At 33.8% G+C, this 13,899-nt stretch overlaps 1 protein-coding gene across 1 annotated transcript; it reads left to right on the top strand.

Moving 5' to 3' along the window:
* The first annotated feature begins 10,016 nt into the window (after window positions 1–10,016).
* On the top strand, window positions 10,017–12,612 carry LOC130993881 (flavanone 3-dioxygenase 3). Its single transcript, XM_057918916.1, has 3 exons — window positions 10,017–10,250; window positions 10,346–10,593; window positions 11,678–12,612. The coding sequence occupies exons 1-3, from the start codon at window positions 10,017–10,019 to the stop codon at window positions 12,270–12,272; spliced, it is 1,077 nt and encodes a 358-aa protein (XP_057774899.1). The 3' UTR covers window positions 12,273–12,612.
* Window positions 12,613–13,899: the final 1,287 nt, after the last annotated feature.

A 13,899-nucleotide genomic window follows, 5' to 3' on the forward strand; every position in this document is an offset into this window, starting at 1 on the left:
TCCACATGGACTGATGTGATGAAAACAGAATGACTAATCAAACATAGACACTCGATAAACATCCAAGCAAACTAACAAAATGGTGGTGATACTAGAAAAATAAATATAAAACAAAAGTAAATAAATTAAATATAATGATTAGGGATAAAAGACTAGAACAACAAAATGGTGGTGCTACTCGACAAATAAATACTCTCACCATCCCACTAGAATAGATTCGTTTTTCATTTTGAATAAAAAAATGTACTTGGTGTGGACTACACAATTTTTCTCCTAAAAATTAAAAGTAAATTTTTTTATCTCCGTGTAAAAAAAATGAGCCTATTAGAGTGAAATGGAGGGAGTATAAAATAAAAGTAAATAAATCAAATACAATGACTAGAGAACATAATTACCTCAATTAGGTTTATATATTCAACCTATTAATCTAATTACTAATTTAATCTAACCTTGATGAAATATCCAGCAAGTATTCATACTATCTTCTAACGAACAACTATGAAAGTAGATTAGTAAATTTTCTATCTCAATCAAGACTTAAGAAAATAAACTAACTCCAAAAGACACACAAAGAATAACTTCCTATAATTCACCTACCTCTTATAAGGACTCTAGGTAAAATTATATCATGAATTCCTTAATCGGCTAAGGATTTAAAATATTCAAGTTTCAAACTGAAAAATTAAACATGCAAATCATTGACCAGATAATTCATAAGAAACAAGCACCACAATCATAAATCATACGTTGAAAGACAAATTGGTATCAATAAATCAAACATACAAATTCAATCAACTATATAAACCCTAGAATTATAAAAGAAAACTAGATAGACATATTTAAATAAATAAAGGTTAAAAGAAAAGCAATTATATTAAATCAACTGATAATACCCGAAAAATAATTGAGGATGAACAACTTTTGAATCTTCAATCTTGCAGAAAGTAAATCTAAGATCTAAAAACTAAGAAAACAATAATTTTTAAAGTTAAGAATATGATATGGTGTCCCTAATATCTAAAAACTAAGAAAGTAAATCTAAGATCTAAAAACTAATGCTTTTTCCCTTGCTAGCTTTCCACCATTAAGACTTGTTTACTTCCTACGCTATTCGATTCGCTGGCATGTCCGGTCTCATACGAAGGAAAGGCTGGATGGTCTTTCACTCATGAATTCCTTCTCGAATAACTACTGGAATATAGCTTATAGAAAGAGCAGCTTGAAGCAACTAGCAATGCTACCATCAATCAAGGAGAGTTTTACCAACCCTGCCATCCTAGAGCGTTAGCGTACAAGAAGGGCATTTATCAATTGAGTTAGTCACACATTTTTCTCAGATGTAGAAGTTTTATTCCGATTGATTTGGTGTTTAGTTGGCTGCACTCTGGGTCTCACCTAAGATATGCGGTCAACAAAATGACCTATATATAGGCACATGAGAAAAACACAGTATAAAATTGCAAAAAAAATAATAAATAAGATAGTTCTAGACTGAAAATGGACGAAAACGACAATCGACTTCGTCGGTCACCTTTTTTGCACTAAAATATTAACAAAATCGGCAACCATCTCGACGGTCGCCGTTTTGCACAACTACGCGTGACTTTCTTATTTCGATCATATCTCCCTTATTTGAATTTTGATTTACGATCTGTTTGAGCTCATGAACTCGTATCATAATGATCTTAAATTTTCGTTCAGATCATTTTCCTAATTCAATTTCAATATTTCTGTAAATATCACCAAAGTATGAGCAAGTATTACATTTCACAAGATAAAATAATTTAAGCACAAAAAATATCAAACACTTAATTCCCTACAAAGTTCACATCTTAATAGCATAAAAAATCATAGAAAAATGAGTCTTATCAGCTGATAGTGATGACAATTTAATAACACTTAATTAAAATACAAACTTTAAAGCACACAGAGTTTAACGTAGCTTGGAGGAACTCCAATTTTTTTTTATCAGAAAAATAAACTTTATTAACTCATCTAAAGGTACCAGTGGTACCAGAACCATTAGAATACAAGAGAGTGAATTTCATGGGACATCCAAGAGGAGAACTTACTGTCCTTGTCCATCATCCCAAACAATTTACACCAACTCCACATTCTTGCTTTTAGTTCCCCTATCATGCTCTTGATATCTCCATTCTTGCATTCGAATCTACTCTCATTGCGCCACTTCCACATGAGCCAAATATTGCACACCCAGAGCGCCGAAAGAAAATTCCAACTCCTTTTACTCCTGCCCAAGTGAGCGAAGGATTCGAAATGTGCGGTTAAGGAATGATGTCGCACGTCTGAAATTCCCAGCCACTTTTGGATTTTGTTCCACACAGCATCCGCTTTCTGGCAAGTTAAAAACACATGATCTATAGATTCAACTTGATGGCAGCACGCGTTACACATTACCTCCACATTCTCTAGCGGGATGTTTCTTCTCTTTAGATTATCGCAGGTTGGTAATCGATTTCTCAAAGCTCTCCATGCCGTAACTTCTCGCTTTCTGTGGTGCAGGTGTTTTCCACACTTTTGCTAGCAGTTCCTTGTTGGAGAAACCCCATTATGCCCACGTACTTGATAAACACATGAATCTACTTAACTTCTGAATTCCTTGTTTAGTAATTGCAAGCCAACTGATCCAATTATGTAACCTTGAACTGATCCATGGGTAAACAAGTCGTGATTGAATTCTTACTTCACTTTCAGAAAGCTAGACACTTTGTTGGTTACTTCATTCTATTTCTTACAACAAACTCCTAACTCTTGGGTAAGGGATAAGTGCTTGAAGGTTGGGTTCCAACTTGAGCAAATTGTTATAATTAAATATAATTCAAAAATATTAATTTGCACGATTATAGGGATTAGAATTGACAAAGAATATAACACTATTGGGAAACAATAGTTAGGTTCTCAAGTCATAATTGATATAAGAGCTTAATAGTTTGTATTCGTTGAGTTTCTCTTCATGTTACTTGCGCTACTAAAGGTAGTTAAAAGAATTGAGCTTAATTAGTTGCTTGAGAATTTTGTTCGCAGCGTTTCCACTAGTCTTTGAAGTGTTGAGTCTTCGGGTATTTATAAGAGATACAATGAATAGTGTTGTTTGAGGGAACCCTATTCAGATCAAATCTCATATGTCTTGAAAATCTTTCTGTTTGACTCATGGTACATCGTTTTGGGCATTTACAATATTATACATTGACGCTCTGAAAAGCTTGTACTTCGTTCTACATATGTCAAGATCTTGTGTAGATACAGTGTCAGATTGTGCTTTAATTCAATTTTGGTCTTAGGTACTCTATGAAAGTTAAACAGATGTTGGGTTGAGATTCCAGACTTGATTTTCTATCTTCAAGGAACCTTTGCTAACATTCTCTATTTGATCTGTAGACTTCTTTGCATACATCATCAATTGTAGATTCCAAGGATACTTTGAAAATTTTGCACTACTTACAATCTTGATCTCTAGATTCTTTTTTGTTGAAACCTATAAACATAAAAAAAAAAATCCCTAATAAGTGAATTGCGATCTATAAGTACATCAATTGAGAATCATCATCGGGGGATTTTAGTATCTAATCTAAACACGAAAATTTGCCAGCAACTCTATAGGTATAAATTCGGAAAAATATGATTAAGTTTTTACAAACTTTTGCTCTATCTCCCTTCTGTTAGAGAGATCATGAAGGTATTAGGGTGATTTGAGGAAGATTAAGGATAATTAGAATTTATTAATCTTCAATTCAGATTTATTTAATATTCAGTTAAAGTTTATTAATACTGAATTAGGATTTATTACTCCGAAGTTAAATTTAGTTAGAATTAATTAATTTCTTATTTTGAAATAATTAGGTCTTAAGTAGGGTCTAAATAACAATCAATTAAGTACTAATTAATTAATTAATTAATTAATTAATAATTATTTGAGATTTCATTAAACTCTAATTTTGGATTGTTAAATCCTAAATGGGAATTATTAAATTTCATTTTTGATAACAATCCTTATTATGGATTAATAATTATAAGGTTAATTTTTCCGAATCTATAAACTAGATGCATAGATACATAAATTTTAGGGCATTTAAGAATTTCTACGAATTTAAATTGCAGCCACATTGATGATTGAAAAATAAAATCATTTTCTTTTTTTTCTTTTCTTTTTTTCACACGGTTTTGGCCGTAACCTTTATTTTGGGGGAAAATATTGGAATACACCAAAATTTATGTATTTATGAAACATATAGGTTCGAAACATTGAACTTTGTCCTCCCGCAATTTACTTAAGTGATCAAACATTTTGTTAGATCCGAAGAATAAATCCACAGAAATGTTAAGGTTTGTTTTCTTGTAGTTGGTGCTCATAACAAATTACGCCACCTACGTATATATGTTCATAAAGCTCCTCTTTGTCTTCTTCTACTCTTTCAACAAATTCTTAAAATAGGGCAAACAAATCACTAGTTAATGGAACCTAGCTAGTGTTGCCAAGGGACCGGAAACAGTGGATTTCGAACTTCACTCCAAAAAAAAAAAAGATAAAAAAAATCTTCCACATAATAATGAAAACTAGTTTATTTTTGTAGAATATAGATTATTTTATAAAAAATGTATAGATATAACTTTTTATGTGCTTTCAATGTACTTATTATTAAATCAATAGAAAGAGTACAACTATTTATTATATTATGTGATTGATTTAATCCTAAGTTCATTAAAATTTTAGTTAGCCACAAAAACAAACTGTACAGATTGTTTGAAAAAAACTAGCATCAAGTTCAGCCTCCCTTATCGACAAATCTTGGATCCGCCCCTGATTAGAGAAGTTAATCTTAATCGGCCTAGAATCGATGGTTCAGGTTCTGGGCAGAATCGTCGATTTCAAGGTTCGAAATGTTGATTTTCGTTTTTATTTTATATTTAGTTTCAGAGTATTTTGCATTACATTTTATTGTTAAATACTATAAATGAAATAAATTTATATGACCGAGCTATAATGAAATACGTATTATTATTAAATTCAAAGTAAACATTTACAAATTACAATATCTATACTATATTAAAAAGGTACTTTTCAATTTCAAAATTAAGTGGCAATTTTGTAGTTTGAATAAAATTAAAGGTTTTTATAAGCTATGTATTTTTTCTTTTCTTTAACTTCTTATTTTTTGATTTTATTTCTTTTTTAAAATTGTTAAATTCGACTAATTATAAAATATTTGATATGCATATCAAATTAAAGATCATGACAAGAGCTTTAATTTGATATATGTTATGTAAATATTGGATTTAAAATATAAAAATTATATTTATTTAAAGATTAAAACTTAAGAAAATTCTCTCTCCTCTCTCCTCTTTTTTTTTTCAATTATCTTTTAATTTATATTGTTTTCTTTTTTCACAATATCATTTTTTTATTAATATGAATTATCCTTTATTATTTTTATGGAGTATTAAACACAAATATATTTATCTTAAATTATAGTATTTTTAATTATATTTAGATGATGAGGAGTAATATATGCAGAGCAGAGAAGTGATATAAGCCAGAGGAGCAAGCTTCATCAGAGAAACGGGTTTCCGCAGAGAAGTCAGAGGGATGAGCCTTGTCAGAGAAATGGTCTGCACCAGAGAAGCCATTCTCGCCAGAGAATTGGTCTTCGCCAGAAGAATCACCAAAAGAGCGGGAAAGTCTCCCGCTTGAGGGCAAATTTACTATTCTGCCCCCGACCACACAAGACGCATGCTCCAGCAATGAAATTTCCCTTTTACCCTTAACGTGTAATCTATAAATAGCCATTAGCATATACCTTGTAAACTTACGCTTACTTCACTTGCAATACTACAGCAATCAGATTCTCGTGCTCTTAACTTTGCTTTTCTCTCTCGCTTTTCCAAACAACACTAGGTATAATTCGTAATCCGATAACAAATCACCGAGTAAATCTATATACGTTCAATTATAATTCACCATTAGAATTTTTATATAATAATCAAATGATAATCAATTTTATATATAATAAAATATAAAAATATTTTTCGTGTGTTGCACGAGTGCAAATGCTAGTTCAAATTATAAATTTGAATAAGTAAATCAAGAATAAAATACAATGTCCACTTTGCATTCTTTCTACAATTATATTACTATAAAAGTACAATGTAGTACAAGTTATCATGTCTAACACTAATTAAATGACTTCCCCCAGGAAGAGTATGAACTGTGGATTATTATGCTTTGGCGAATATGGTGCTTTATTTATTTGCCACATGCAACATGATAAGGAAGATCTTGCTCGAGAGCCGACTGAGGCAGATTGTGTTGCTTACTGGGAGTCGTACCATATTGCAAAACCGACTTACCAATCGGAGAACGCACTCGGGGTCCACCTGGGAAAAAGAGTTTGGGAACCACCGAGAAGAGGATGCATTAGAGTTGATGTTGACGCGCTTCACTGCCCAGATCTGGGAGCTTTTGGCGTGGGAGTGATTGCGCGCGACTCAACAGGGGCTGTCCTTGCAGCGGTTGCAAAACCCATGAAGCCCATGTTTGCTGAAATTATGGCAGTGGTTCAAGGCATTGTGGTGTCTATTGAGTAAGACTTGTCTCCAATTATTTTATACACTGACTCCTTGCTTGCTGCAAGAGTCATGGTTGACCTAATGATGTGAGAAAGATCATGCAGGCCGCTCGCTCAGATTTGTTGCTGGAAGTTTGTAATGTGTTTAGATCGGGTAACAAAGCGGCGCATTGTTTAGCCCAATTTTGTAGAAATATCGAACAACCTGCGTGTTGGACGAATAATTTCCCTTCTTGGTTGAGGGATGTTGTTGAGGAAGACTTGCAGCTATAAACTCTTTTTCTTCCGCCTCAAAAAAAAAAAAAAAACTAAAATTACAATATTTTTCACGTGCCTTGAAAACGTGTCGTATTCCCATTTATAACTACGTATCGTATTCTCCTCCAGCCGTGCATTTATAACTTGTTGAGCAATAATTACAATATGCGATGTATCTTTTCAGATCGTTGGGGCCATCTTTCGATCTAATCACTTTTCTGAAATGTGTAACAAATATATTAGCCGTAAGAAATCTATCTTTTTTACCTTTTCGGCATCGACATAATTTCATCATGTCATGCTTGCCACCCTGACCACCTATTAAACTAATGGTTCGGCCCAGTGGTTAACCGCTTGTTCACGGGCCGCACATCTATTAACCGTAATCGGGCGGCAGCTGGTTCCGGCTCGTATGTTCAAAAATCATTGACCAACGGATACGGACGGAGCCAGAAATTAAGTTCGGGGGGCTAAACATGTACGGGGTTCGGGGGCGGTAGTCCTGAGAAATTTTTTTTGGGCATTCTGTATATTTAAAGTATTTTTTTAAATTAAAATACAAGCATAATACTAATAATAACGAACAATATTTTCATAGATTATATAGTTTCAATATATCACAAAACTTTTTTTGGACATTGCATATATTTAAGATATTTTTTATTAAAAGGCAAGCATAATAATAATAATAACAAACAACATGTTCATAGATTATATATTTTCTATATATTACAAATTAGTTTCAATACATTATAATTTTTTTTAGCATTTCATGCATATTAGGCATTTTTTATTAAAAAACAAGTATTAATAGTAATAATAACAAACAATATTTCATAGATTATATAGTTTTAAATAAAGAATTATCTTTAAATTAAGTATATATGAGAGAATATAATAACCAAATATTCTTTTATAAAATAAAATTATTTTATAATAGGTATAAACATATATTTATATATATTTTAATTTAAAAAAAAAAAAAAAAGAACCTGCCTGTATTCAATGCAAAAGTTTTAGAGAGAGAGTGGAGATTGTAAACTAGTAAAATTGCTTACTTCATGTGGGATGGAATAGTCAACATTAGACGCACAAGTGTGAGAAGCCAGTTAGTTATGAAACGCTGTGCATTGAGGTTAACTGAACGACGGTGCTTCTACACTTTTGTCTTTTCATGTATGGTGTAATGAACTTGCATTCTCCTTATTAATTTTATGGGATTTATTTAGTGATGAGAATTTTTCCTAGATAAATACTGTGCATATATATATGATTCATGGAAAAGTAAAAGTTTAGAGGTGTCTTATATATGAGCACCAGATAGTGTCTGTTTTCAAATAACATGAATTTGATAGTTTTCATATGTACGTCACACCCACAATATATATATATATATATATATATATATATAGGGTGTGGTTCTAGAGAGAACTACATTATTTGTGAGAACGGGAGAATCATCAAATCTAATGCATCCACTGTAAAAATTAATGCATTCGCTGCTAAAATTAATGCACTAAAAAAATTAAAAAAAAAAATGCTCCATTCAGGATTCGAACCCAGGATCTGCATTCATCCAACAAGATAATGCATCCACCGTAGATCTTGATGATCGAATGGCTGAAAATGGTTCTCCGGTCTTCTTTTATTTATGGTTCTTTCTTGAACCTCTCCCTATATATATATATATATATAGGGTTGGGTTCCGGTGGATCCCTATGCATATAATAGATCCGTAGATCCAAATCTAGACCACACATTTATGACATGTGGCGCATCAAGATGGTGACACGTGGCAAGGCATTTCAAGGCAAAATCTGGAGAGGGGTAAAATTGGAATGTAATTTTCGAAAAAAAAAAAAAATAGATTTTCTCAAAATATGTATATTTTAGTTGCATATAGTTTCATACGAGAATGCATGAACTTTCATATAAAAATGTATAAAGTTTCATATAAAAATGCATAAGATTTCACCCCACCTCAACCCCACCCCCCACACCCCTGAACCCCACCCCACCCACCCCCTACCCCCCTCCCACCCCCCACCCCCCCAAAAAAAAAATTTTTTTTTTTTTATTTTTTTAAAAACTGATTTTCTGACCACTGACCCACCCCTACCCCCACCCACCCACCCCCCAAAAGTTTTTTTTTATTTTTTATTTTCTCAAAAACTGATTTTCTGACCACTGACCCCCCACCCATCCACCCCCCAAAAAAATTTTTTTTTTTGAAAATCAGTTTTGAAAAAAATAAAAAAATAAATTTTTTTTTGGGGGGTGGGGGGTGGGTGGGTGGGTGGGGGGTGGGGGTGGGCCAGCAATCAGAAAATCAGTTTTTGAAAAAAAAAAAATTTTGGGGGGGGGGGGGGCAGGGGTGGGGTGGCGAAACTACCAGATTTATTAAAATGAAATGCATTTTTTGTATAATTTAATGCATTTTTATGTGAAAACTTTATGCATTTTTGTTTGATTTTATATGCATGTGAAACATGCCTATTTTTGGGGGGTGGTAATGGGGAGGGTTGGGGGGTGGTGTGGGCTGGATTGGGGGTGGTATGGGGTGGGGTGGTGAAAATACCAAAATTGAAAAAATTAAATGCATTTTTCTGTTCAAAGTTATGCATTTCATGTGAAAACTTTATGCATCTTTGTGTGAAACTATATGCATCTAAAATATATCTATTTTGAGAAAATCTAAAAAAAATATATAATTTTTTAATTATTAAATCCGAAAATTACATTCCAATTTTACCCCTCCAGATTTTGCCTTGGAATCCTTGCCACGTGTCACCATCTTGATGCGCCACATGTCATAAATGTGTGGTTAAGATTTGGATCTAGGGATCTATTATAAGCATTGGGATCTATATGATCTCATTCCTATATATATATATATATATATATATATATATATATATATATATGTGCATATGCATACGCACATAGTCCTTATACAAAGCATTATCCAACCTGATCAATTAAACCCATTATATAAACCATACCGCGCGTATCTCATAAATTAATTAATTAATTAATTAAGCATATGCATACGTACATAGTCCTCATACAAAGCATTATCCAACCTGATCAATTAATCCCACGCACTATATATATATGTTCATAATCTTATTATTGTTTTGTGCTCTTTCAATAAGTAACAAAATTGTGTGAGTGATGGCGGACAAGTATGAGGATAGTAGTTCATTTTCAATGGGTAAATCCGCACAAGAAAGAGGACTTTCATACGTGCCAAAATGCTACGAAGCGCAAGCTTTTGATAAGTCGAAAAGCGATGCCAACATTTGGGATGCTCCTACTATCGACTTGGCTCGCATCGCAGATCCCACGCACAGATCCATCCTCGTCCAACAAGTTGCAAATGCTTGTCGTAATCATGGTTTCTTTCAAGTAAGTAACATGCTGCATGTCCTCCAATGTGCATGAATTGTTTTATTATTGTTATGACTTTATATTTTACTATTAATCTAATTAATACGTGACAGATTGTAAATCATGGGATAGCAGAAGCAACAGTAGAAGGAGCTCTCTCGGTGGCCTCTACTTTCTTGAATCTATCAACTGAAAGTAAGGCGAAATACATGTCCAACGACGTCCACAACCCGGTCAGATACGGCACTAGCTTAAAAGATGGAGTCGATAAGCTTCAATTTTGGAGGACTTTTCTCAAGCACTACTCTCACCCTCTCAATCACTGGATTCATATGTGGCCTGATTCCCCTCTTCATTATAGGTAACCATTTACAATTTTCACCATTAAGATTTAATATATCAAGTTTAATTTATGAGAATTTACTCCATCTCTTTTGCTACATTATTCGACTGTGTTCAAATTTGATTAATCTTATCCGAAATATGGGTAAATTTAAAAGAAATTAATGTTGGAGGCCACCGTTTATAAATTTATACTAGTATGTTTTAGTTGAATAGCATCGGTGGATGTTACGTCTGTATGAACTACATGGCAAAACTTTCGAGTCATATATGTGGCGGATTTTGCGCTAATTGTTGGGCGACCATGACGCAACTACTGTGCTGTGCATGCATTTATTCATTTTATTTCTTATATACATCTACTCGATCTCTATGTTATCATCAGCATATGTTACAAATAATTTTAACCATATATACAATTACAATTCCATTAATTATACGTACGTAATTATTGAACAAAGTACTTAAACATGCCTAAGTTTAATCTATAGATTGTTCTCATAAATGTAGCTTCTCATATTTATAAATGTTTTCTATATTTCTAAAATTTTGTTTTTTCTTACATACATTACTGATTTTTCTTTGCTTTCTTAGAGAAAAACTTAAAGTATATTTAATTTGCAAAAAAAAAAAAAGTTCAAACGGTAAAACTCTCGTTGTGGTGACATGCATGCATGGATTATATGTTAATTTTCATAACATCGATGCTCGGGTCAAGCTATATTTATTTATTTATTATTATTTGTTGAATATTTTTTTTAAAGACCACGTGATAGTGAATTTGTGAATAATTTTTTTTAAAGATCGCGTGATAGTGAATTTGAACGTGAAACATTTAATTACTCATCACACACGTACATCAAGTGATAAAAAAGCGATATATTATCGATCAATATATAAATGTATGAGGGTGAAAATTGAATTTATCTAGAACTTTTCGTTAACAATATATGTTTTTATTTTAAATTTTATATATATGTTTGATTTTGATAAAATGAACGTGAATTTAATTTTTTTTTTCTTTATATACTATAGTATTAACACCGATATATAAATAATAAAATATCGGCGGTGCAAAGTATTTGATTATGTGATAATGACAGACAGAAAATGGGAGAATACGTGGTGGAGCTGCAAAAGCTTGCGGAGAAGATGATGGGGCTGATAAGCGAATCTCTTGGGGTGGGGCCAAACTACTGGAAGAAGAAAGTGGATGAAGGGATGCAGGTGATGACGGTGAACGGATACCCGGCGTGCCCGCAGCCGGAGTTGGCCCTGGGCCTCCCTCCCCACTCCGACTACTGCTGCCTCACGCTCCTCCTCCAGGACTCTCCTGGCCTACAAATCCTCGACCGGGGCACCAACACGTGGATGCTGGTGCCCGTGGTCGAGGGTGCTATCCAGATTCACGTCGGAGACCAGCTCGAGGTGCTCACCAACGGACTCTACAAGAGCGTCGTGCACCGCGTCGTCCTCAACTCCGACAAGCCCCGCATCTCCGTCGCCGGCCTGCACGCGCTTGGGATGGACGTCCCGGTGGAGCCACTGCCGGAGATGCCCGACGCCCGCCGCTATAGGCAGAGCAGCTTCAGCGATTTTCTTGACTTTATTTCCAAGAATGATCTTGGCCAGGGGAGGGGTTTCCTCGACACGCTCAAGATTAATGTTGACGACACTACAAGGGATCGCCAGATATAATTTACATGCTTTTTTTATGTTATATCTTTTGTTGTTTTTCTACTCTATTTTGCTTTTATAATTAGCTTTTCAAGCAGTTTGGTATGTAATATAAATAATTGGTGGTGATTGGGCCGATGTCTTAGTTGTTGGTTGTTTTTCTCGGTGTCCAGTTCTTGTTTCTTTTGGTTTGTTTGAAGTTTTTCACGGATACCTGGTGCGTTGGAGTCTCAGTTCCGACTGATCTGGCTTCGTTGGTTTTTCCCGGCCGGCTGGTAATCTGTTTTGGAGTTGTTTGCTTTGTCGGATGCTCTATCACTTATTTCTAGCTTCGTTGGTTTTTAATTTGTTTTTCTGTTTTATGATAAACGGGTACTCTTTTTCCTTTACTGGTGTTTTTCCCGATGAGATTTTCACCATAAAGGTTTTAACGAGGCTCGACCCTTAGTCTGCTTCTTGTGCTTTCAAGGGTTGGTTTAGGTTTTTTCTTTCCTTCAATAAAATCTCTATTTCATCTTAACCGAGAGAGTGTTTGAGAGACGATGGCTTTGTTTTAGCTTTTTGTACTCGATCTTTTTCCTCTTTCGGTGTTTTGTAAACAATGGATGATTTTCACCTTTACGGCCTATTTGATATGGGTTTAAAACCAGGATAAGTTAAATTAATATGGATTTTTGTAGTGTTTGATATTATGTGTTACTAATATGGTCAACTCCAGGTTTATCCCAAGACTCTGGCTTATTTTGTGAGATTAACCCATACTAATTATCCCACCTCCCCCATGGGATTAACCCACACTAATTATTCCACCCCCTCCATAGGCTACTAATTTAGGTATTTGATATGTTAATCCAACCTATTTCAATGGATACCAAACACTTTTTGGGATTAATTACCAATGATATCAAACACCCATCTGAGATTAGAAATCATGACTAATCCACACTAAATTATCAGGATACTTTATATCCTGATTAATCCAATACTGAAAATCAAACGGGCCCTTAGAGGTTTTGATGAGGCTCAACCCTACGAGGGTTGGAAGTGTGATTTGAATATCTTTGTGATAAGATGGCTTAAAATAAACTTGCGGTGCTTTGATTTGGCAATCTTGTTGATCGTTTTATTGTGGGTAATCTTCTGCAATCCGCCTCCGTAAAGTTCAATCATAACTTTTTATTTCTAACCTCGACTCCTAGCTAATTTGCCAAATTTCCCCTAAAATCGAAGTTATTGGGGTGTTCAAATCGACCAAGGAGATATGTTGTCTTGAAAAATATAATGCGTGTCACCATATGCAGGACTTGTTTGTGTATCATCTGATGTTTTATGAAGAACTACAGTGTTTTAAACAACGAGCTTAATTTCATCTCGAGCCTGCGGATTTAGATATACTAGGAAATGAAGATATATACAATTAAAGTTAAATATGTTTTACTAAACAGGCAATTAATTAATTTCTTTTTTCTGGATCAAGTTGTGGTGTTTTGATTGCACATCGGAAATATGGTTTCACATTCATATATAGGTTGAGAGCTTTATTAATTTTAATGAAGATATAAAAAAAATTATACTCTAGTTACAATGATGATCACACACATAACATACACCGGAAACCAAATTAATATGCGGATGAGCTATTTCCTTT

Source organism: Salvia miltiorrhiza, chromosome 7, assembly GCF_028751815.1.
Source record: "Salvia miltiorrhiza cultivar Shanhuang (shh) chromosome 7, IMPLAD_Smil_shh, whole genome shotgun sequence".
Taxonomy (NCBI): domain Eukaryota; kingdom Viridiplantae; phylum Streptophyta; class Magnoliopsida; order Lamiales; family Lamiaceae; genus Salvia; species Salvia miltiorrhiza.

What these genes read in the sequence shown, in the direction of transcription:
- LOC130993881 (XM_057918916.1), top strand. Translation starts at nt 10,017, where the DNA reads ATGGCGGACAAGTATGAGGATAGTAGTTCATTTTCAATGGGTAAATCC. An exon ending in GTAATCATGGTTTCTTTCAA is followed by an intron (nt 10,251 to 10,345) that starts GTAAGTAACATG and finishes AATACGTGACAG; the next exon opens with ATTGTAAATCATGGGATAGC. An exon ending in GATTCCCCTCTTCATTATAG is followed by an intron (nt 10,594 to 11,677) that starts GTAACCATTTAC and finishes TGATAATGACAG; the next exon opens with ACAGAAAATGGGAGAATACG.